Genomic DNA, 27,162 nt, shown 5'->3' on the forward strand with positions numbered 1-27,162 from the left:
ACAAATGGATTGTCTTGATTAAACTGTCTTTGCCACATCCCAACACTGCCGTTGTCATTCACAAACATCGGAAGTTACACCTTCCTGAAACAGCTATCTGTTTGCATGAATCTGCTTTTATGCAAATAGCAATGTAAAGACGTTATCCTAAACCTCTGTTCTAATTGATCTTCCGAGAAATTCAAGCCATCAGACATACAAGTGCCCCAGGCTTCATCCTTCCCACGTGAATTGCTTTACTGCAATTGCAGTCACAATAGGAGATTAGTGAAGGCTTTGTGGTACGGTGTCCTGACATGTTTCCTGTTATGTATTTGGGATTGAAGTTACCTTCGTATTTATTTAAGGCTAAAATTCATATTACGCTGAAGACTAAAATGAAACTCTTGTTCGTAGGTGAAAAGATGTATGAAAATATATAATTGTTGTATTGACGCTGAAATATTAACGGCAAGAAGGAATTTTAAGTGACTCTTTGACAAATGACTGAAGGAAAGTTTGACCGGCTTTGCCTTTAGGAAGAGCGTCATCCAGCAAGTGAAATTCCAAGCGAGAGACACAAGCAGTTGACGAAACAAAGCTAAAGAGCAAGTGTTGCGTGTACAGAGACAAAGTTACTTGGCAGTCGAATAATTGAGAAGAATTTAGCGACGAGTCCTGAGAATTTCTGGTTTTGTCAGTAAATGTGAAAAGTGCATTGGATGTTATATTGTTTTCTTTGACGTCAAAGGAATCTTTTGGAATATATCCCATTTGTTAAGTTACTATAGTTTTACAACGTATAATCTAGATCCTAAAAAAAGGGGGAAAATGTTTTTCGGATCCAATGAGAAGCTTTTATTGCTTAGTTCTGATAAGTATGCTTGCGGAATGGTTATAAGATTATCCATTCTTTGCTCATCTTTACTATATTAAGCACTATTTTTTTCTTGCAGATTCTAGAATGATAGCCAGATCAAATACTACTTCTCAAGACGGCGGTTTCCCATTAAAGAGGTGATTTGCAATTGCTACCCTTTTTGTAGAACACTATCCTCCTCCACACTATGTTGAGGTACCACGATGTCACTAGTTTTTCCTTTGTCTGTAACTTAGTGCACCCATGCTGTGGAAAATTACGATAATATAAAAGAAGGTCGAGACGGCCAGTCCAGATCCTACCAGCATTGCGTAGTGACCCGAATCATAGATAAAGTCGTACAAGGGCTGGAAGTCGGTAAGCATGAACATGGCAGTTCATTACCAGCGGACTTGTGTTAGTAAACAAGAAATTAAATAAGATACTAAATTGTCTTTTGAACTTATTATTACTACTCGTGTTAGGCTTCCATGAGAAGGGATGGTTTAGATTCCAGATTGTTCAATTTACAAAGTACAATTCATCAAGTATTAGCTTTCGAAGACATAAGTCTTCATCATCAGGTACCTGATGAAAGCTGGTATTTGATAAATTGTTCTTTGAATATTGAAGAGTCTGGATTCTAAACCATTGCTTCTTATTGAAGCCTAACACGAGTACCACGAATATATAAATATATACAGTGAAGTTGTATGGCTATTTTGTGTACTTATTATTATATTAATTAATATAGAGAAGTGGGGGCTTTTAAAATCAAGAGCTCCTGCAATGGTATTTTGAAGCTCCACATACTATTCCCATAATTTTATGAGATTTGTCGACTGTTGGGTAATTAAGCACATCCTTATTTATTGGTGATTTATTTAAAAAAAATTTCAACCATATTTCGATGTATGTTTCTTGTGTTTTCTTTCTCGAGTATCTACGATGCTACTCGGAAAAAATGCCGCAAATATATTGAAAAGTTTGTTTATGTATGTTGAGGACATTTTTAAGGGTACCCTATAGGCAATCTCAGTCATTTTTATCCTTCATTTGCAGATTTATAAATGTAAGTTGTTATATTTAGCCTTAAATATCTTCAGCTACAAGTCTGTTTGTGGAGACTATAACCATAGACGTTTTGACTCCCGTTTATGTAAATTTATCCGTCTGTTGCTCTTTTCATGCGTATATTTTGAGAAATAATAATAATAATAATAATAATAATAATAATAATAATAATAATAATAATAATAATAATAATAATAATAATAATAATAATAATAATTTTAGTGACATTCTCTGTGAGAGAGGTACAAGATAACTTTCCTCTCTCTCTCTCTCTCTCTCTCTCTCTCTCTCTCTCTCTCTCTCTCTCTCTCTCTCTCTCTCTCCTTCCATATCCCCTCAAGTGGAAGACAAAGGAATCATTCAATGTGTTGATTAACGTTTTGTGTTAGACGAGTAAGATTAAACGGTGTAATTGGTTATCATTATTCGCCTTATGTTTTTTATCTCTCTCTCTCTCTCTCTCTCTCTCTCTCTCTCTCTCTCTTTTAGGATATGCATGTCAAAGTACAGCGTACTGACACGTGGGAGATAGACGTACATATTATATAGGTGTACGCACACACACATACACACACACACACACACACACACATATATATATATATATTATATATATATATATATTATACAATTACATACATACATACGTATTTACATACATACATACTCGTATATTTAGTGTTTATAAAAATTCAGTTGTTTGTGTCACAACGCAATTGCTCTAAAAGAGATTTGTTTGACTACAGAAATAAATATATATGTATATATATATATACTTATATATTATATATATATATATATAGTTGTGTGTGTGTGTATTAACATATGTATGTATTACCTACCTGATGAAATGCTTAAAATATTGAAAAACATTGTCCATTTTTGAACGCAGCTTTTTTAATAACTGTATTCAATATGAATGGCGCAAATGACTGCCACAATGAAAAGTTTATGAGGTGTTAATGTTTTAGCATCAATTATTGAAACTTGGCCCCTCCCCCTTTTTCAGCATTGCATATCAGCCTGTAGCAAATATTCATGTACTGGTATTTTCGAAATCTTTTTTTATACCTGTGCTGAAAGTTCTTTTTTTTTTTTTTTTTTTTTTTTTTTAGAAAACTAAACGAACAGAAATATGAGGAGATGAGAGGAGACAAATAGTATTGAAAAAGGTCAGTTGAAATGGCCGGTATGACATTCACGCACTCTTGCACGCTCACGGCCTTCCGACCCGACCCGACCCACCCGCTGAAAGGGAAAGCTTCAAATAGGCATTTGTCTATATTTGTAAATCCAGATACAAATGGAGCATTGTGAAGAGTTATCCGAACAACCAATTAATGCCATATTCATTTCCCCTCGCCCTTGGCAATAGCCTTTAATCCCCAGGAAAGGCAATGCCGGCGAGGGGCCCTTCGCATTCCCCTCCCCTTTTGCTTTTCGTTATTGGCACTCGTTCCTCCCTTCCGCCTGCTCCTCTTTTCCTAAATCTCCAGTACTAGGACGATTGGCTTCCTGGCTGGCCTGGCCTGGCCTGCCGCTGATGCTCTTAGCGGCGGTGAATTAATGGACGGACGACGCTCCGGGCTCTCGCTATTCAAACGTCCTTCGGTTGCGAAGATGATTGAGGAATCGAGTTTTGCGGTGGGAGGCTGCGAAGGAAGTGGCCCTCCCCTGCCTCACTGGCAAGGGGATCTGGTAGGATTCCGTTGATGCTCGATTCCGTCTTGCTAACTGCACCAGGTTGGACTGCATGGGTTCTCTCACTTTGGCGATGAAGTTAATTTCAGATCGGTATATATGTAGATGTTTACTGCATTGATTAAAGTGTGCTCCTGTTGTTTGCCAAATCGGAACAAATTCTCTTGACTGTAGGCGCCGTGGAACAGAGGTTAAAGTTTAATGAATGTAAAACTGGCAGATTATCGATACAGAACCCTCCTGAGTAACATGCTTTAAAGAGATAGGTGTTGGACTGCCTGGATCGAATAGAGAATGTATATATATATTTAATATCTAAATTCACTTTACCTCCCAAATGATATATTTTCATATATGTACCGAAGGGGAATTTTTTTTTTTATTGATAATAATTTCGTCCCCCCATGGGATCGAACCACCGTCCAAGTGGACGGGGACGAAATCAGGACAAGTCAGTGACGCTATCCAATCAGCCATGGGGGACGAAATTATTATCAATTAAAAAAAAAAAATTCCCCTCTTCGGACATATATGAAAATATATCAATTTGGGAGGTAAAGTGATTTAGATATTAAAGGACATTTGTAGCTTGAATTGATATAAAATTGGATCACGGTTCGATGTGATAATTATTCATATATATAATATATATTATATATATATATATATATATATATAATATATATTAGAAGTGTTAATATAACCTTCCTCCTTTCTTTACCTAGGACAGTAACCATATTCCTCCTTTATGGATGCGTGTATAAATTGAAGTAGATATGCACGCATACTAATCTAAGATTGTTTATTACAACAAAATATTGGCTTAAAATGGGCTGTCTGAATGTGAACTGACAGAAAAAAAATTGTCTTAGAAATAGAGTAAAAGATTGAATGAAATGCAAAGCGAGGTGAACTTTTATGGCGCGCTGAATAAATTATTTTTCTTCCACCTTTCATTTTACTTAGGGCACAGTATTCACTTTTAAAGTTCAGATCATGTTTTATTAATATATGATGCCATTAGGATTTTATTCATGTTTGCTGGTTTATAACCTTCAGTTTTGAACGAATCTTTTTGTAGAAGTTCCACCTCTTTCATTAGGTGTCTGTGTCATGTGTTACACGTGAAATTCTAAGGTACCAAGTTACAAAGTTGTCATAATCTTGCTCCAGATCATTCATCTAAAATTAGATTGATTAGGTTTTAATTGAGGAGTCCAGACTTAAATGCGAAGTAATACTGCATACGATGCGGCCAGTTACCCAGTATGCCTTAAAGGTAGATGTTAAACTTATCGTTATTTACAGCATGAAAATCTAGAAACATAATACACTCACTGGAGATTGTATTAGTGAAGTAAAGACTAATATATTCAAAAAGCGATCGCGAATGCTTTGAGTGTTTAAAATCGTGAAAATTAAAATGGAAATATGAAAAAGGAATTCATAAGGTATACAACGTGTGCAAGTAATCAAAGAGTTTGCTGAGAAACAGTACTTGCTGAGGTAAATCAGCGGTGCCATCTATGCAGTGTAAAAAAAAAAAAAAAAGGGGGGGGGGGGGGGGGGACGACAAGGAAAAATACAAAATATACCTTCCTCGATCGTTTTTGGGCCCAGGATGGATGCAATAGCGCTGCGAGTGAAAACTTTCCTAGTTTCAGTTTGTTTTATGGAAATTAATTGCTTTACCTCATGCAGAGCCATCAAAGCCGAATATTTTTATGAAAGTTTTTAATTTTGTTCATCGGCTGATGTGCATAATTTTCAGGTTTTCATCGACGGTCTGGAATAAAAGATAGAGGGCGTGGATTAATTTTATCCGGACGTTCGTTGTAGAATTTAGCCCCGTCACGGCCGCCGTGCCCCGAGTTGCGACTGGCGATGATTCATTGCACTTATTCGTGTTCGGCCACATTTTAGGGGATTGAATGTGTTCGTAGCGTATCATAATCCTTTTCTGTTTATGTAGGATAACGTGAACGAATTGAGTGACCAACGCTCGAGTCAAAGGGATTAAATGATCTTCCTCTTCGCGGCTTTTTCTCATTTTTGTTTAGCTAAGAACGTGATGAGCTATCGCTCTTCATATTTTCTTCATTACATCTTGACTCGGGCAACCCAAGTCCTCTCGAAGGGAAATGTCGATATCACAAGATATTGGAAGATGGCGCCGCCGCCCTGAGAAATACTAGGGATATTTGAAACTTCAAAGGAAGGAGATTTCTGAAGTAAAAAGGTTCTTAAGGAAGTGAAGAATGAGGAGGTGAAGGACGCAGGATGGGATGAATATCGGAAAGACGAGAGCTTGATGGGAACCCAGTGAAAAGTAGAAGATGCGTATTCAAGGGTTGCATGTTTAAGAAATGTATGCGGTCTAAAATTAGAAGGGGATGAGCGTGGAAGAGAATTTCTATGAGAGGCTGAATTGTGCGTGGTTGTGTCTAGAGGAAGTGAAAGAGCTTTTAAATGGAATTGACACGGAATAGGAAATGTGGTGTCATTCTGTTTTGGTGTAAATTTTCCAGTCTTGTCAAAATATGCCTGGAAAAGGGCTGAGTATCAAAAATGCATGGCTGCTTAAATATTCTTGGGAAAGAGAAATTAGCGAGGAATAGTTTAAATTATGTTCTTGTACAACTTTACTGGAAGGACAGTTGATGAATGATTGATGAATGAAATATTAAGAAGAGTGGCAAGAGGATTTTACTGATCATTATAAGCTCGCAGTGAAAGTATATTGAAGAATAATTTTAAGAGGAACAGGTGAAGATGTGGCTATTGTGTGATAAGGCAATTACTTTTGATATGAAGGGGGTGAGAAGAGCAAATAAGGAGAAAATGGAAGTAAATGAGCGAAGGTATCAACTATTCATGTGGATTATGGAAAATTCGAGGAAAGTGTCATGGGGTCAGCAGGGAGTTTTTATCGTTACATGAGGATAGGAAGAGGAAACAGAAGCAGTAGGTGGTGGAATGTGGAAATGAAAGGCAAGGCGAAAGGGGGACAGGGGTAAAGAGCGATGACATGACATAAGAAATCATGTGCAGGTATACAAAATTTCGGATAAGATAGTGTACTTAGAAAGCAAAGAAGATAGATTGGCAAATAATAAAAAAACAGAGGAAACGTGATTTAAGGGAAAATTAATGCAGAGAATGGTGAATGGAAAAAGAGATCCCAGAATAGAACATAAAAATGGAGAAATGTCTTTTAAAGAGAATGAAATCTCTGGTTAATGAAATGAGTATTATGAACATTTGTTTAATGTACAGTATAGAAGAGAGCCCACTGCTGAATGACATCGAGATGGAAAAGGTTAAATGTGGTTATGGTAATGTTTGTGGAGGTGATTCTCTATCGTGCAATAGGGTCAGGTATAAGAGGTTACGCAATGGTACGAGAATAGAAGTTGGTGGGAATACAAATGCTTCGTTATGGTGGTGAAAGTGGGTGACGGTAGCGGATCATATGACTTTGTCACTCATTAACGCAAGAATTCTTTATACCCTGAAATATTAACCCATAGATATCCCTCGATATCGTACTCGCTTTACCTTGGGAATATGTGCCATCCAAAGGGAATTATAATGTATAAGTGTCATCACCCTTGACCAGGATTCGAACCCTTGCCTTTTGGACTTGATACAGAGGTATTTGATCTATCCATTAAATTCGACTCTCTGCGCATTCTCCTGTCGAATTCGGGTTCTGTACTTAGAATCGAAATTAACCCTTCCCCAGCACTTAGAATCGAAATTAACCCTTTTCCAGCACTAAGAATCGAAATTAACCCTTCCCCAGCACTTAGAATCGAAATTAACCCTTCCCCAGCACTTAGAATCGAAATTAACCCTTCCCCAGCACTTAGAATCGAAATTAACCCTTTTCCAGCACTTAGAATCGAAATTAACCCTTCCCCAGCACTTAGAATCGAAATTAACCCTTCCCCGCGCCCCTTAGAATCGAAAATTAACCCTTTCCCCAGCACATAGAATCGAAAAATTAACCTTCCCCAGCACTTATCGAATTAAACCCCTTCCCCCAGCACTTAGAATCGAAATTAACCCTTTTCCAGCACTTAGAATCGAAATTAACCCTTCCCTAGCACTTAGAATCAAAATTAACCCTTCCCCAGCACTTAGAATCGAAATTAACCCTTTTCCAGCACTTAGAATCGCCCCATTACCTCCCTTTTAGCACTTAGAATCAAATTAACCCTTCCCAGCACTTAGAATCGAAATTAACCCTTTTCCAGCACTTAGAATCGAAATTAACCCTTTTCCAGCACTTAGAATCGAAATTAACCCTTCCCCAGCACTTAGAATCGAAATTAATGCTTCTCCAGCTTGGTGACCGACTGCTAAGTTTGTGCAAGTTGCTATTGATGGTCGTTTTGTCACCAGTTCACACATGGCTGTTTCTGTTCTCTCATATATTAAACCGCCCTTCATAAAAAAAATAATAATCTCACCATGGGAATAACTCACTTATACCCAAAGGGTATTATACATGGTAAGTACGTATGTATATACACATAACATATGCATCACACATGATTGTGCACTTTAAATGTGAACGTGGGAGTAGCTGTTGAGGTTTTTATTCTCTAGAGTCACTCATTGGTAGTAGAGATGGCTTAATGTCGTATGTGTGTGTATATATATATCTATGTGTATATATATATATATATATATATATATATATATATATATATATATATATATGTACGACATTATCTAAGGGTTCCAGAGAATTGAAGACCAAAACAGCCACTCCCGCATTCATGTTCCAAATGCAGAATTGTGGATGAACTGTCAGTGCAGCAAACTTCCACAACATTAGCCGTTTCATATACTTCCAGACATGGCTCATCAACAAGGCGTTGAATCCCCAATACACTGTTTCATATATTTTACAAGTTAATCGGTAATGATCAGATTTTGCCTGTTTAAATCGTCGTGTATCCCTACATTAGGAGGAAATATCTGGTTATATTAATGAAAAATCTTGTTCGGGCGTATCCGTCTGACTTACATTTATATATATATATATATATATATATATATATATATATATATATATATATATATATATATATTATATTACTAAAGAAGCAAGGAAATAAAACTGAGCCGTAACAGTATGGATCGCATGGTTTATGATAATGACAAATTACGTTATACTTATTTGCAGGTATAAATAATTCATTTTGAATATTTCATATGTAATCGAGAATAAGAGAAAAATAGCGATAAACACGGATGAATGAATATAGTCATTCTTCTCATGTGCGTGAAAGTCTCTCTCTCTCTCTCTCTCTCTCTCTCTCTCTCTCTCTCTCTCTCTCTCTTTGGAGAAAGATGTTACTAAAAACATCCTAAGGTATGTCACAACTATGAAATATATGGTGAATGTGCATACCTAGACGGCTATGAGGATGATTGCAGAGATCTGCATCCAAAAATATGCAAAAACCTAAAAGAAGGAAAAGGATGTAAGTTCGACAAAAAATGTAAATATATGCACCCTGTAGCCATGAATCATAATCAAATAAATAATCAAGTAATAAAATCCAAAATAGGAAAGAAACAAATAAAGAGAGAAATAAAGAATATCAGGTAAAAGAAAAAACCAAGCCATCAACGCGATAGGCAGTGATGTCAGCAAAAAATTTCAAAGCCTCAGCTCCAAGATATAACTCAAGAGATAATAACTGTATTTATTATGCAAGAGGATATTGCAGATACGGAGAAAATTGCAGATTCAGACACAAAATGAAAAATTATGATGAAGGAAGATCAAATATTATGGAAAAGTTGGATTTTTTAATGTCAGAATTTCTGGAAAAGAAAAAAAGAACAACATACCAGAACAGGAAAGAGACATGGGAAAATCCTTATTATTTCCCATATTAAATGAAGGAGAAAACACGCAAACCATCATAGTGATGAATGCGCAGGGTTTAGTTACAAGTAACTCAAAAAGAAAAATAGAGTACTTAGAAGAACTAACCCAAATTGAAAAGAAAATAGATATAATGAATATAAGTGAAACCTGGTATTCTCAAGAGACTGGGAATGATGATCAAATAAAAGGGTTCCAAACTTAAAGATCAGATAGAAAAAATAGGAATCAAGGGGGAACCGCAATATATGGGAAAGACAAAAAACAAGGAAAAATATATGAGAAATATAGTAACTCAGAATGTGAACTAATAGCGGTAGAATTTGAATCTGAAAAATTAATGAACATAGTAATATATAGACCTCCTAATACGAAACAGTTTGACTTAATAATAGAAAAATTGGATGATATATGTAGAAATCACAAGGACTGGACTATTCTCCTATCTGGAGACTTCAACTTTCCTTTCGTAGACTGGAAAGAACGAATAGGAGATTGTGGTTGTACTTATACATATAAAAAAGAGAGTAATAGTAGTGCAGAAGATAAGAGGCAATTCGAAAAGCTATTAGATATGCTACTAGAATACAACATTCAACAAATAAATCACCTGCCAACAAGAAAGGAAAATACTTTAGACCTAGTATTTGTGAACGAGATGAATTATGTTAAAGAAATAATAGTTTATAATGCGAGTATTTCAGACCATAATGTCATAGAATTAACAGTCCATTCCAAAGCAAGTGAAAACAGAGATAAGCAAGAAATGAAAAAGTGGGAAGGATATGGAAAATACAACTTCTACAGTAAAGATATAAAATGGTCAGAAATAAATGAAGAATTAAACAAAGATTGGGATAACATTTTCGTAAGTGATGACATAAGGGTAAATACGGAGATATTATATAAAATATTAGAGAAAATAGTGGATAAATATATACCGAAGAAGAAAAGTAAACATCAGTCATGCATACCAAGAGACAGAAGGATCTTGTTCCAGAAAATCAGAAAGTGGAATTATAGAATTAAAAAGTAAGATAGAAAATGCAGAACAAAAGATTATACAATCAAAAGAAAATGAAAAACGGGACTTGGGAGAAAAAAACCAGGTAAATATCAAGCAAAACCCAAACTATTATACTCATACGCAAAAAAGATGAATAAAAGAAGAATAGAAATAGGCCCTCTAAGAATTGAAGGGAGATTAACGAATGAAAAAAAAGGAAATTTGCAACATATTGGCAGAACGATATAAGAGAGAATTCACCCCTAGAATAGATAATGAAGATAATGATATAGAAGTAAGGGACGAAAATGGTGCATATTTAGCTGACATAGATATTAATGAAGCTGATATTGTGCAGGCTATTAATGAAATTAAAAATTAAGCTGCAGCAGGACCTGATGGAGTTCCTGCTATTTTATTAAAGAAAGTAGTTCATTCTATCTCAAAGCCACTTGCAATATTATTAAGACAAAGTGTAGATACAGGCACGATATATGATGAGCACAAATTAGCATATATTACCCCTACTTTCAAAAGTGGATCAAGACTAGAGGCAAGTAATTATAGGCCTGTGAGTCTAACATCACATATTATGAAAGTGTATGAAAGAGTAATGAAGAAAAATATTATGAAACATTTAATAAAAAATAATCTGTTTAATATAGGACAACATGGTTTCGTACCCGGAAAAAGTACACAAACCCAACCAGTAGTCCACCATGAAAACATATACAAAAATATGAAAAGCGGAAATGAAACAGATGTGGTTTATCTAGACTTTGCAAAAGCTTTTGACAAGGTAGACCATAATATATTAGCGAAGAAAATTAGAAAACATAATATAGTGGATAAAGTAGGAAGATGGTTAAAAGAATTTTTACACAACAGAAAACAGATAGTTATTGCAAACGATGAGAAATCGGATGAAGCTAAGGTAATTTCCGGTGTGCCACAAGGTACGGTGTTAGCTGCATTACTGTCTGTTATTATGATTGCAGACATAGACAGTAATGTTAAGGACACGGTAGTGAGTAGTTTCGCCGATGACACAAGAATAAGTAGAGAAATTACTTGTGATGAAGATAGGAACGCGCTACAAAGAGACCTTAACAAAGTATATGATTGGGCAGAGGTAAATAGGATGGTATTTAACTCTGATAAATTTGAATCAATAAACTATGGAGACAGAGAAGTAAAGCTATGTGCATATAGGGGACCTAATAATGAGACAATCACAAATAAGGAAGTAGTTAAAGACCTTGGTGTGATGATGAATAGGAACATGTTATGCAATGATCAAATAGCAATTCTATTGGCAAACTGTAAAGCAAAAATGGGAATGTTGTTACGGCACTTCAAAACCAGAAAAGCTGAACACATGATTATGCTTTATAAAACATATGTTCGTAGTCCACTTGAATATTGCAATATGATATGGTACCCACACTATCAAAAGGATATTGCACAAATAGAGAGTGTACAAAGGTCCTTTACAGCTAGAATAGAAGAAGTTAAGGACCTTGACTACTGGGAAAGACTACAATCCTTAAAATTTTTTAGTCTAGAAAGGAGAAGAGAACGCTACATGATAATTCAGGCATGGAAACAGATAGAAGGAATAGCTGAAAACATCATGGAGCTAAAAATATCAGAAAGAGCAAGCAGAGGTAGATTAATAGTGCCCAAATCTATACCAGGAAAAATAAGGAAAGCACACAGGACATTAATCCACTACGCACCAGCATCGATAATGCAGCGTATATTCAATGCGTTGCTAGCTCATCTGAGGAATATAACCGGAGTGAGCGTAGATGTGTTTAAGAATAAGCTCGACAAATATCTAAGCTGCATCCCAGACCATCCAAGATTGGAAGATGCAAAATATACCGGAAGATGTACTAGCAACTCTCTGGTAGACATTAGAGGTGCCTCATACTGAGGGACCTGGGGCAACCCGAACAAGATGTAAGGTCTGTAAGGTCTCTCCACCATAAGAGAAAGAATATAAAGTATGCTCAATATATTTAAAATTCTCTCTCTCTCTCTCTCTGTCTGTCTGTCTCTCTCTCTCTCTCTCTCTCTCTCTCTCTCTCTCTCTCTCTACAGCACTGGGGAAAGAATATAAAGATTATTCAATATATTTAAAATTCTCTCTCTCTCTCTCTCTCTCTCTCTCTCTCTCTCTCTCTCTCTCTCTCCAACAGCACTGCAGAAAGAATATAAAGATTGGTCAATACATTTAATCTCTCTCTCTCTCTCTCTCTCTCTCTCTCTCTCTCTCTCTCAGCAGCAGAGAAAGAACATAAAGATTGTTCAACTCATCTTTAATTTTACTATTCATCTTTAATTCTGTCCTTTCACCACCTCCCTTCACCTTGTTCAACTCTATCCTTTTTCATCTGGTCTCACCATTAGATCTCTTTTGTTTCGGTTTTCACTTTTACCAGCCACTCTCCGCTTCCCCGTCATCCTCTTGTCGACTTCAGTTGGCACGTGTCATGTTCTTAACAAGTTGATTAAACTTGAAGTTGGGTGAATGCTGAAAGGAACGGCGGATCGGATAGCGAGGGTATTTATAATCTTACCACCTAATAGTTGTGATTGAGTGATTGGGAGTGTCAGACCTGTTGACGTTCATGTTAATAATCGTCGAGAATGTCGTGAGTAGTTTCAGAGGACGGCTGAGTAGGGATTTAAATCAAAAGAAAAATGTATCACTGCCAAGCAGTGTGAAGAGAATTCCATATTTGATCATATGTCGAGATGACGGATTTGATGTCATTGATGTATTTTATTTTGATGTCATTGATGTATTTTTCAGCATATAAAACGGACGCTTGTAACTTCTGTCAAGAGCATTGCTATAATTTATGGAAGTGTAAGTGTAGGACATTTCTCTCTCGTAAAATATTCTTTGTTGAAGTCAGAGTAAGTAAACGGTACCAAATAGCGTAAATTAAACTATTTCTCAGAAGGACGTAACTGTGAAGCCTGAGAGGAATAAAAAAAATCAAGACCAGATTATCGTTTAACAATCAAGTGAATCTAGTAGGTAATGTTCAGGGAACAAGACGTTATAGCCAATAATTTTCTAAACAAGGGGTTCAGTGGAATACTTCTGTATGAAAAATATAAAACATAAAACAATAAAATTACAAATATTACATATGCAAATATAAATCGACAGTCAGAAAATACATGTAGAACAGAAAGATAAAGATGCATTACCTTTCCTTGGTTACGGAATTTTGTATACTTTTTTTAGTTTTCTGAAAAGGAAACAATTGTACCGGCTTTGTCTGTCCGTCCGCACTGTTTTCTGTCCACGCTTTTTCTGTCCCCCCTCAGATCTTAAAAACTACTGAGGTTAGAGGGCTGCAAATTGATATGTTAACCATCCGCCCTCCAGTCGTCAAGCATACCAAATTGCAGCCCACTAGCCTTAGTAGTTTTTATTTTATTTGAGGTTAGTGTTAGCCATAATCATGCGTCTGGCAACGATAAATGCCAGGCCACCACCAGGCCCTGGTTAAGGTTTCAAGGTTTCATGCAGCATTATAGAGAGACCACCGGAAGATAGATCTATTTTTGGTGGCCTTCATTATACGTTGTGCAGAAAACTCGATTGTCCCAAGGAAACTTACGCGCATTTCTTACTTGTTTTATTTTTGTGAAGGTCGTGAATAGATCCATTGGTTCAGTTTAAAAAAAGAAGTGTGTGAAGTACAGTTACGAAGTGGAGTCAAATTACGTTCTGAAGTCTATGGCAGTAGTTTGTATTCTTAATAATTTATAAAGAAAAAAAATTTAATTTAACAATTCATTTAAATGTGTAGCTTCTAAAAGTTTCATAGTATATCCTTTTTTTCATAAAAATCATAAACATTGACATCAGTGACCCTCTTGACCTGAGAGAATATATATTACAGAATATAAATGTTTTTCTCCTAAAAGTTGTCCACAATGACTTCTTTAATGCAAGTATTTCAAGCCTCTTGCTCTCCGAATATGTCATTCTGAGCTTCAAAAGAAGCTTTGTGTGCTGCCTGTTCACTCTCTCAAGAGGGCATCAATTAAAAAGAGCGAAAAATGCTGCATTAGCAAACATAAACATATGTGTGTTTAATAATGCTTCTCTTATGTAAGAGCCCTTTAGCCTATGACGAATGATGCATTTTACAGCATGTTCTAGTCAGTAATGGTTATGTCATCTATTCAATATTTATTGAAAGGCATATCTAGAAACACGGGAATATTTCAGTCAGCAGAAGAGTAAACAAATGGAAAACATGTACTCCACATGAAACGCCTGGGCTCATAAATTACAGCCGTGTACTCACTCGGCTAGCTACCCTTTCAGTGTGCGTAATCAACATAGAAAAATCACAAAATGGTAAACATTTGATTATTGATATAGGGAATAATTACACAGTGAGCCTTTCATGATAGTAATAACCTTGTTTTGAAAAGCAACAGCGATTTGATAAATGAAAGATCCGGTTGAATACTCTGGTAATACTTCCGTGATTCAAAATAAATGTTTTGCCCGGCCCCGAAAATGTTTAGATTTATTCAGGCCTTGTTTAATGATTTAGCTGCGTTGCTCTAAATATTTCAGCGGAACGGAAATTATAAATGACTGCATGAAAAAGCCTACATAAATCATCAAAGTATGCTCTCTCTCTCTCGCTCTCTCTCTCTCTCTCTCTCTCATGTGGAACGATCTATTTCTCCACCACATTTTATACGAGACACAGACAGCTCCGCGGTTGAGCTCTTCCCAAGGGAGATCGATGACTTACAACCTATACGCTGCGACAAATGGTAACAATCGCTGGATTACGTGACGATAATAGCTAATATCGTTATCGTTTCACGAGATCTTCCTATCTTATAGATGTGCTTCTGTGCGCCTGCGTGGACAAATCATGAAATTTGGTATTTCGGTTTGGGATGATATTGATAACAATAACATTTTGGAGTTGCCGAAGTAGTAATACTGACGCCTCCAATCACAGATCCATTTTCACTGGTAAGAAGGAATTCGAAAAATCCACCGATGTGTTTGCAATTTTAGGGCAGAATTGCCATGTTTATCACCACTGTATTTACTCTCGTTGGAATGAGCATACAGTGACTTTATCAGCGATAACAAGAATGATAATCCCCATTAAGTTTCAAGTCCTGATGACAACTGTGCCTCCAGAAGTAAATACGGACATCTGAAATGCTTGTCACAAGGCTTTGGCATTGACGCCAACCCCATGTTTATTTGGCTTTAAATTTCGCATTTCCGGCCCTGTGATTTGGAATTGGAGTATCGAAACAAAAAAATTATCGCAGATCAAACAACGCTTTTAACATCTCAATGCTAATGGCTGTTATAGAATGTCGAATGTGGTAAATATTATGCGTAAAATTACCTTCAAATTACCTTCAGTTTATCCGTCCCCTTCTGTGATGTTAATCTGGTGAATATGATGATGATGGAGGGTGGAAACCTTTTTTTTTTATTTATTTTCTTTTATTTTTGCTTATTCATTCCAGTTATTTGTCCCGTCATGGTGACCCGCTGATAGTCAGCTTAGTGATCTGGTTAAACTATCTTAATAAATTATTATAACGCTCAGTTCCGTTTGCCTTTATGGCGGTAGCATTTAATCAAACGATTTATCCTTCATGTACATTAAGATATTCACTTCCTGTCGGCTCAGCATCACTCAAATCACGGATATGAAATTCGGCAATGATGGGAAGAGTGAATTCATTCCGAGTTTCTGGGTTCACTAGGTTAACTTGAATCACCCAACGGTAATTAGCCACTTTTCGGACGCCCCATTCACGGGCATGACGAAAACTTAGCTTCCCCAAAGATCCAGAGATTACAGTTTCCAGTTATCCCTTAGAATAAGAGTTATCATTTACATTTTACGCGGCTGTACAGATCATCTTCAGTAGTCCAAGAGATTCGTAATGATATTTCCTGAAATATGAAAGCACGTGCTGATGATTAAATACACACACACACACACACACACACACACACACACACACACATATATATATATATATATCAATATATAATATATATATATATCATATATACATGTGTGTGTGTGTGTGTGTGTGTGTGTTGTGTGTGTGGTGTGTGACGCGTGTTTTTGTTTGTGTGCATATGTATATTTGTGTGTGTACGACAGTATACTCTATACGTATGTTGCTAGTCATACACTCTCTTTAGCCCTCATTGTGACACCACAGTCTCCTAATAATCAGGTGCACAATTCACTGCTTAAGATACAGTGGACATAGCTATATAACAGAGCGTGTCCATGCACCAATCTCAGTTGAGCATGGGCGTTCTTGTTTGGTAGTAAAAACGGGTTAAAGTGAATTGAATATCACACCAAACGCTAACAATCATATATCCAAAAGTAAAACGAGTGCTTGTTTATCACAAGAGGTCACTAGATTGTGTGAAATTTTATAACACTTTTCTCGGGTTTCAGAAGATTGAATGTTACCGATCCCTCCAAGATGCGCACACACGTATGTTTGTATGTATGTATATATATATATATATATATATATATATATATATATATATATATATATATATATATATATATATATATATATAGCTTATTAGTTTTTCTCATCCTTCGTAACCATGTGGAATATAAGCTGCCTGAATCTTTGCTGAATGTGAAATCTTTCAGCATTTGATAAGTTGTTCAAATGCAGATCACCATCAGGACTTTGTCGCCGGAAAGATACACTGAATTTCTCTACAAGAGTCACAGATTAACGTTAAGACAGTCTTTCATTAAATATTACTTTCAGCTCAGAGGTACAAACGAAGGCAGACTGCATTTTGCTGGTACTTTTTCGTAGAGAGAGAGAGAGAGAGAGAGAGAAAGACTTGAGTTTAGTCACAAGGTTCACTAACCTCTCCAGTTCATCAGTCAAAGTTTTCTTTTCCAATTAACCCTCTTCTTTCGTTCAGAGGTTAACAAACTTTCATCCACTGCTTATAGTGTTTAAACACTCGCTGATAAGGGTTCATAATGGCGAAAAAAAATGTAATAGACTTTTAAGTCATTGAGTGGTTTTACATAGCATTTTTTTTTATCTTTTTAATGTTCTAATGGGTAAAACTGCACATCTTTCCCAGAGGTTACTGTCTGTGCTGACGATGGTTTAATTCGGTTCGTAAACGAAACTGTTTTGACAAGGGCAGAGCTCCAGATGAGATTGGTGATTAATGAAAACAAAAGTTAAATTCATTCACAGATGATTAATGGAAATCATTTTTTGGTTAGTCAAAATATATTTGAAAAAGTAAATTCAAATAAGTACCTCGGTATGCACATAGGCTTTTATAAGACCTTGGGCAAATATTTTAACTGTTTCTGCAAAATGTAATAATTATTGAAAGGAGTTCTATAAAACAATGCTGAAATATGATATGTCTATGTTGTAGACCAGGTGCTAATGCTTTGTTCATTGGGCATTGGAAAATGGGAGTCCATGGAAAACTAGTGATGGCTTCTTAAATGGTTTAAAGATTAGCTGTTAGGATGTTGTGAAGGAATTTTAAGAGAATGGTGCACGTTCTGATGACATGATGTCGCAAACATATGTGGACAGGACTCTGCAGACAAAGGGCTGAAGGGCTGAAACGAATATGCCTTGTTACCCAGAAAAGTCTCGTTGAAGCTGGCTTGTTTAATCGATATAAGGAATTAGTATGTTCCGTTGAAGATCGTGGATCTTATGTCATTCATTTCCCAGGTACCCTTTGATGTTGGTATTCAGTCAAATCAGATCATTGACAACTTGGCAAAGGATGCTACGACAAGTACTATTGACACGGTGAGCACTACACGTTTTATGAGAAGAATGAGGCCCAAGAGAGGTGAATGGGAGACTGATGAGATTCAATGAATCCTAAACGAATAGAAAATACCTATATTAAATATGGTAGAGCTATATCTGAAGAAGATTAATTTTCAATGAGAGAGAGTACGGTTAAGTTATTAATACTCTACGTGATATATTGATAGTGAAAGCAATTCCTGTAAAATTATGGGGTGAATGCGTGTGTATATTGTAAAATTATTTTTTGCCAAATGGGTTTGTATACTGTGTATACTGGTATAATTATACACCCACTCCAGTGCAGTGTTGAAATGATTCAGTCATTGCACATACACAGATACATACCTTTTAATATCAGGTGAAGTGATATGATGAAATGGTAAAATGTCAGACAGTACACAAGAATTATCTTTTGATATTAAGTTAGCGAAAATAGATTGCAGCATAATAGTAGTTCATATTATTTTGGAAATAATTCTATCCTTTATAAAAGACATCCGAGCTGCTGCTCTCTCCCCCGCCCCCCCCTCATTGACAGAAAAGTTAGGAAGTTCCAGACTCGAAAGTATGCAAAAAGCTCTCTTCTTTCTTGACTATCTTTCATTCATTTTAGAGTTTTCCCTCGGGGAAAGTAAATAGAAAGTCCCTTTCAACGACAAGGAAAGGCTGTTGAACTCTTTTCAGAGTTAGACGTTTTAAAATTCATGAACAGTCTCAGTCATATCGCTCCCCCTTTGCGTCCTTCAAAACTGAGAGAGAGAGAGAGAGAGAGAGAGAGAGAGAGAGAGAGAGAGAGAGAGGGTCATTTTTATTTCACTTTATAACGAATTTGGTCTCCATAACTTGCCGTAACAGTGGAGGGTCGGAGGAGGAGGGGGATTGGAGGGAGCAAAGGCTCTTGGGGGTTTTCCCTATTCCTCTCTAGGGCCCTTTCTGGCCCGGAATGGTCCCTTACCCTTCTGCAGAGGCCCCTGAGAGAGTCGTTGTCCGAAAAGAGGTGGACCAGGTGCTGGTAAATCTTCAACACGTTGTTCCGCTTCACTATAGTTTGTAGGTACTGCAGGGTGAGAGAGAGAAGAGGGGAGTCGTGTTAGAATAGCTTCTCTCTCTGCCAACACTGGTCAGTGCAATTTCTCAGCGGATATTAACAGTTGCGAATATATATATATATATATATATATATATATATATATATATATATATATATATATATATATATATATATATATATATATATTTATATTTGTCTCACAAAATTAATCATTACTGAGTGTATAGAATTTTTTAGACTTACAATGCCTGTGACATTATATAAAACTGACAGTGTACTTTATATATATATATATATATATATATATATATATATATATATATATATATATATAAACAGATAGATTTTGATGTGTATATATGCATATTCAGCACAGTTTAATTAATAAATCCTACCTTAAAATTAACGAAGTCGTATCGTCGTTAGGTGATAATTGTAATTATTACAACGGTTAATCACAATTAATAAGAAACGCAAGCGTAGCTGCTTGACGTTGCAGGATGAAAGGGCAGATATGCCGCAAAAAAGAAAAAAGAAAAAAAAAAACTCCCAATGCAAATGTTTGTGTTTGAGGAAATCCTGAATGAGAGGAAACTTGTTATTGCTGATCTTATTGATCGGATCGTCCATTATCGGTTGCAAACCAAAACATTGTTTGTGAACTGCATTTGTTTACACAGCTGGAAATATGTTGCTGAATGGCCTGCGATTCTTTTTTTTATTTCTTTTTTTTTATTCTATTCTTCCTATCCTGTAATTCAAGCATTTTTATAACCGTCTCGTTTTCATTCCCATCTGCGTCTCTGACAGCTTCCATAGCAAGTCGTACCACAGGGTGCAATAAAGTTGATTCTAGCACCGGAGTGAAATATTTTGATGTTCTTTCACATTGCATGTATAGCGTATGTACACCCTGACAAATAAAGCCATTTTAACTCGATATAGCGATGTTTATTGCAATATCCACAGCTGACACGATATTCGATCAATGAGAGTGGTTTAATATGATTGACTGGAGTGAACAGATAAATTTTAAATAACGAACCACATAAATGAATTTTTTTTATCATTTCTGATATACTCTCTAGTTATTGGCACCTCATACACCGCAGCATGCAACATTTGATTGAAATTGCCATCAATTTATTAGTCAATGTACATGTGAAATCATATTGAAATATATATATATATATATATATATATATATATATATATATATGCATATATATATATATATATATATATATATATATATGCGTTTTTATTGATTTATATACTTATAATTTTGCTTATTTATTGTAATTCATTTGTATTTTTGTAAATGTTCAGTTTTTTCTTATTATATATTACTTTTTTTTATTTCTATGTCTAACATTTATTTTATATATCTATTATATTTATGATATTTGTACAATCCATATAGGATTGCTTTGTCATTTTTTATTTATTTCTATTTTAAATACGAACCTTATACATACATACGTACATAGATACATACATACATATATATATATATATATATATATATATATATATATATATATATATATACACATACATATACACGAGGAATTTTCTTTTTTTACTTTCCCAAATATTAAGCCACAAATGTGATTAGCTATTCGATTCAATATACCTTACGAATCATTTATACCCTTGGGATATTGTAACTGGTGGATATCAAATGATAAAATGGTAGGTATGTCTTGATGTTTGTATGTATGTTGTATATATATATATATATATATATATATATATATATATATATATATATATATGCTCTTACCCTTATTGATGTGTCGTACGCGCTGGCAATCATGTACTTGTCTGCTAGCCTGTAATGAAAGAAAAGAATAGCATTAATAACATTGTACTTTGAACACCTCACCCCCTTCACTTGCAAAGAGCAAAACCGTTTGAAATTATATTGTATTTATTATAGAACGCTGGAGTATTGTTTTGAAGAATATCCTTCCCAGGAGGAAGGAGAAGGATTAATAAATCTGTCTAGTGTTATGCTGATGTTATGAAAAGGAGGTTTATCCACTGTTGATTCTTATACATAAAATACTAGGAAGCCTCTTTTAAAGTGACCTCCACTCTTGCGCGATTGGTACGGCTCTTTCAGCGTAATCGATTCTCCAATCCTACCTTTTTAAAGGGCTGCTTTTATTGCTTCCTCGGGCGTGAGGTGCTAAACATTCTCCCCCTTATCCTCCTCCACTGTTTATTTTTTATTTTTTCACGTAACCCTGATCCGACACGGTCATATTCTTTTCGTCTGCGCGGCATTCAGACGATGTATAGAATATCCTTTTTTTACCTGGAGCCTGCTGTGATAACCCCAGGCTACTCTTCGTGTCATCTTGAATTATACGTAATGTATGAATCCTCCTGGAAGTTTAACCATGTCTTTAATAAGAGTATGTCATTTCACGGGAAATGGATTGCCCTGAAATTTGTAATATGATGAATTAGTCGTTGATATTTTTTTTCGCTGCCCGATTTTGAAGTCGTTGGAGATATTTATATTGTCTTTGATGATGACCTTCTTCTCTTCTTAAAACTGTTGTTAAAGAAGCTGTAATGAATAATTTTCACTTTTGTATCTTTGTAGAAGGTATTCAGTTGTTTTCTTATTTTTATGAATATTTTGTCGTTTAATAATTATGACATTTGTTTACCACATTTTTCTTTTATGATAATACATATCGGAAATATATGAGTCCCTAATATCTCACCGGAATATTTATATATAACATTCATCGAATATTTTCATAAGTCTCTCTCTCTCTCTCTCTCTCTCTCTCTCTCTCTCTCTCTCTCTCTCTCTCTCTCTGTATGTATTCTGGGAGGGAGCTTTGAACCATCTTCAAACGAAATCTGACGGCTGTTTCCTGAGTTATTGTAATGTACCTCCTATAGAGACGTGCTGAGATCTCCCCCACCCTCCCTTTTTTTTTCTTTTTTTTTTTTAATATGGAGTGTCCATTTCTTCAACTCTGAGTGTGTTGGACATCTGATATCAGTCCATCAGTAAACCTTTGACTCTGTTCAAGTTTTCTGGTATTAATACTAGGTCATGATATACGATATGTAAATTGTCCCTGTCGACTTCTCTTCAGGCACTTTTCTCCATTTCACAAAGAGATATATTTCGAATGAATTTCTTGTGTTCTCGTATTATGGTTTTTTTTTCTTTGGAGGTTTCTTAGTGTTGAAGAAAGAAAGCTCCAGTATCATTTAACGTAGAAGCTTTTGAGAAATGTTTTACATTGTAGATAATATTTAGAATGTATTTTCAACACATTATATGTATGTATGTGTGTGTGGATGGTTCTATAATTGTTTTTTCTTTGGCCTAATTCCATGTCTGGCCTAAGTGGTGTTGATCCACATAGCCAGTCGTTCTCTATGATTTCAAAAGAGGTATGTCTAGATGTGTATTATAAAAGTAGTTTGAAAAATGATAAACACTTCCGCATTTGTAAGTGGACTGCTTAAGGAATCAAATATGAACTTGATTGTTGTATCTTGAGTTTTAGTGTCATAAGCAAGTTCAGACAAAGCTGGGATAAGTGGGAAAACTGTAGTCACTAGCATTTCAGCACTAATGTCTCCATGAACAATTTTTCCACCACAAACCCACTAAGTGTGCTGACGTTTTACAATACACAAAAATTGCATTTCTAAATCAAAATCTGCTTGGTGACCTACCGATTAGTGCCTCCAGGTCCAACATAACAAACACTTTAAATTTAAAGCTGCTATCTGCCCCAAACTAAGCAAATAGTAATTTTATCTGAATATATTAACGTAAACTAAAAAAAATTAAGCTTAATTTTGTTGAGTTTACGTTAATATATTCGGATCAAATTACAATCTGCTTAGTTTGATTTAGTGTGTTGACTTTAGAATCTATAATGACCTGAGAATATTGAAACTGGTAAAATCTTTCTACTCGGCCCAAACCATAGAAATATTAAAGTTTTGTGTTTGGATTAATGTTATTGCGTCGCTTCCAAGTCACAATCAAAATATCATAATAATCACAATCTTTAAGATAAAGTCAGTATATATTCCATGCACTCGGTGTAATGAATAATGCATGCAGTTTATATTGTTAAACTAGGACAAATTTTTACAACAAATTTCTTCATATTTTGATCATTTTCCTGAACCTCTTATCGCTCGCAAACGCACTTTTAAGGTAGGAATTCATATCTCAGTCAGCAAGAATAAATTCGGGCAAAACTTGACTCTTGGAGCCAGGTGGCGCTTTTGTCACTTACCCCAAAACGAGGAGGGCATTATCAATGCTATCCAAGTCAGTTTTGTCGGAATATATATGATTTAATAACCAATTGAAAGCACCTGGCGAGTCCTCATTCAGAACTACCACTCCGCTGGAATCCGCCGGATTGGCAATCAATAAGTCTTCGAAGACCGGGCTCCTCATCGACAGTATCAGGCGGTGCACCTGTAAGGAAGCGCGAGCTCTTTTAGGGTGAGGTCGTATTTCTGCTATGGATGTTGTGCCTCTAACACACACACACAAACACTATCTCTCTTGTTAAGTTAATGGACGCATACCGTACTATACATATGTACAAGTATGAATATATATAATATATATAAGATACCTATATAATATTAATCTATATATATTATTAAACATATATATATATATATATTTATTATATATATATCTATATATATAGTATATATATATATGATGATGATGAAGAGGACAGCGAGAATACTGGAGATCAATTGTCTTCTTTTGTATTGAGAACTACGTTTCGACAATCCTTTCCATTCTTCAGGGTATATAAATGGGATTAATTTTTACAATATTAAAAAGTATGCTCAATTAACCTAATAATTATAAAAAAATATAGTTTGTCATTAAGTAAGAGAAAAATATAAAATCTACAAAGTGACTTTTAGTTTAAAATCGCTTTGTAGTTTTTCTTTTTCTTTTAGCTTATTGACAAACTATATTTTTTTTTATAATTATTAGCTTAATTTAGCATACTCTTTAATATTGTAAAAATTAATTCTATTTACATCCCTGAAGATGGGAAAGGACTCCCGAAACGTAGGTGTCAATAAAAAGAAGAAACGATCTCCAGTCTTCTCGCTGTCCTCTTCATTATTAAACTTAAGCTCATCAGGAGCGAAAATCTTACAAGTTATATATATATATATATATATATATATATATATATATATATATATATATATATATATATAATTATATATATATATATATATATTATATATATATATATATATATATATATATATATATAATGTGTGTATGTATGCATGTGTGTTTGTGTGGGTACGAGGGTGTGTGTTTGTATGTTTGTGTGCATATACTATGTATGGGTCTTGATGCATGCACAAAAGTTTTAATGTATGTGAATGAGTAAGTAGTATTTTCTCAATTGTAGACATATGCAATATTTCATGTAAATTAATGTTGATCAACAGACGAATACATTCATGTATCATGGAAAGTAGAAAATGATGTCCCTCTTGTTTCCCGGTATTTCACATGCCATACGAGAAGGCTATAAATACCTGCTCTTTCTTTTCCTTCTTTACAATGAGCCCTGAAACTTTTCATATGGCCTAGTACCACTGATGAGTATGTCCTACCGAAATGAAAGCCAAAATCTGAATCGCTAAATAGGAAACATTTGCGATTTTTTGTTTAGCATTGTACAGTGAATAATAGTCTGGTATCTCGCGCAAAATGAAGAGGAGAAATGTTTGCTGTTGACGGTTGATTATGTTTCGGAATGAAATAGCCTCTACTGAATAACAATTTCTTCTTTTTACTGGACGGCGTCAATGATCCTGGTAGTCACGACGCCAGATAATTACTAATTATTCATTCATTCATTCTTTTTACTGGAATTTCGTTTCCTTGTTCCTGATATCGATTTTTTCATCCAGAGAGATTTCAGTTTTAAAAGTTCTTTTTGTGTATAAATCGGAAGTCTCCTGCTTGATCTTCATCTGTCATCCTATATTCTGCAACTGATTTAGTTTAATTAAGCGAATTAACAAAATGTGGATTTTTTTTTTAAAGAACACTCGAGCAAGTTGCTCTCGATGGGAAATCTTGCCCACGATTTCTGAACTGATTTGATTTTATTTGTAGAGTCCTGTTGTTTCTCCAATTTTTCTCTGCAAGGAAATGTTTCCCTTGTGGAGGGGAACGCAGCAAGACGAATTCAATAAGAACAGAAGGTGTATCTTTCTCGAGAGAAGCAAATTTTATCAATGTGAATAAAAGTTAATATTATTGAGATTAAAAATCAATATTTATCGTATCCTTTCCCTTGTTCGACGACATATTGAAAAAAAAGTGATTGAAGATGTGGAAATGAATACCTAAATGAAGTATTGATAGTTCTAACGGACTGCTGTTTTAACTTTTAAAATTGTAACGTCTTGAGAGAGAGAGAGAGAGAGAGAGAGAGAGAGAGAGAGAGAGAGAGGAGGAGGAGGAGAGAGAGGAAGGTTTGAGAAGAGAGAGAGATATTTTAACTCTGAGAGTGATTTGTTATAGGGAATCTTAAAAATTATAATTGGAGCTATTTCCTACCAAGAATTTATACGATGAAAAAGAAAAAAATATTGACGATACACGTGGAATCCTACAGAATATATTAATTTTCTGAAGGGTCTCTCTTATCGTTGGTATCTTGATTATGATTTCCCCTTAAAGATTTCCCGTGACATCTCGCGCTCTGCTGTACCTTAAACGTTTCTCTCAGAAACCAAATAATTTTGTACAGTAAGAAAGACATGCTCCGCATGAATAATGGAATTATTTTTAGAAATCCTTCATCTTTGTTTATGGTAACCAATAATTCTGTGTGGAGTCTAAGTATTATAAATTAAATTCATTTGGAATTTATTTAAAGACCCTGTAAGTAAATTGTACTTTGGAAATACGTCCAATCTGGAATTATTTCTTTATCGAGTTGAGCTAAGATTTGGAGGAATATACATACACACACACACACACACACACACACACACATATATATATATATATATATATATATATATATATATATATATATATATATATACTACACACACACACACACACACACTAGGTGACCACCCCTTCATTGCCGGTGAAAACCCTGAATGACAGTCGATCATTTACCTTAGAGAGGAAGTAACACGTGGTGTGATTTTGATTAGCATGTTTATTTGAATTAATGATTTCTAGACAGAATTATTAATCACAGGAAAGAAAAGCATTTTCAGTGAGAGTACACGTCCTTTACTCGACAAAAGAAGTCAAAGGGAATACAGGAAAATTTGTCTAAGTCGATACGAAAGTGTACAAGCCTACTTTCCCGACACTCCACGTTTCACACTATGCAAAATGTTTTGCCTTGGTTGGGTCTTTGCTGCGACCCACTGTAAATCACGTACCCAGGTCGTCTGGGGTACGGCTTTTGAAACCTATGTGAAAACCTTCCTTGGGTCAAATGGGGGGCACATGCATAATTTTGTGTAGATTTGTCAAGCGGTTCGGATTTCTATAGAGCTGTAGTTTACATACATACAAGTTTACAAGTTATTACATTCGCGTTATATATATATATATATATATATGTATATCATATATATAATATATATATCTATAAATATATATATAAAAATAT

General features: G+C 35.1%; 1 protein-coding gene across 2 annotated transcripts in view; it reads right to left on the reverse strand.

Moving 5' to 3' along the window:
* The window catches only part of LOC135218570 (BTB/POZ domain-containing protein 2-like), an 85,942-nt gene that overhangs the window by 10,412 nt on the left and 48,368 nt on the right, over positions 1 to 27,162 (reverse strand). The window contains exons 3-5 of one of the 2 annotated variants that reach the window (XM_064254961.1): positions 23,752 to 23,939; positions 21,246 to 21,294; positions 19,364 to 19,465 (exon numbers count right to left, since the gene is read on the reverse strand). In XM_064254961.1, the coding sequence (XP_064111031.1) occupies positions 19,364 to 19,465; positions 21,246 to 21,294; positions 23,752 to 23,939 (339 nt within the window). The remainder of the gene's footprint in view (positions 1 to 19,363; positions 19,466 to 21,245; positions 21,295 to 23,751; positions 23,940 to 27,162) is intronic. The other variant, XM_064254972.1, reaches the window with a different exon arrangement.

The sequence above is a fragment of the Macrobrachium nipponense genome, chromosome 19 (assembly GCF_015104395.2).
Source record: "Macrobrachium nipponense isolate FS-2020 chromosome 19, ASM1510439v2, whole genome shotgun sequence".
Classification (NCBI taxonomy): Eukaryota; Metazoa; Arthropoda; class Malacostraca; order Decapoda; family Palaemonidae; genus Macrobrachium; species Macrobrachium nipponense.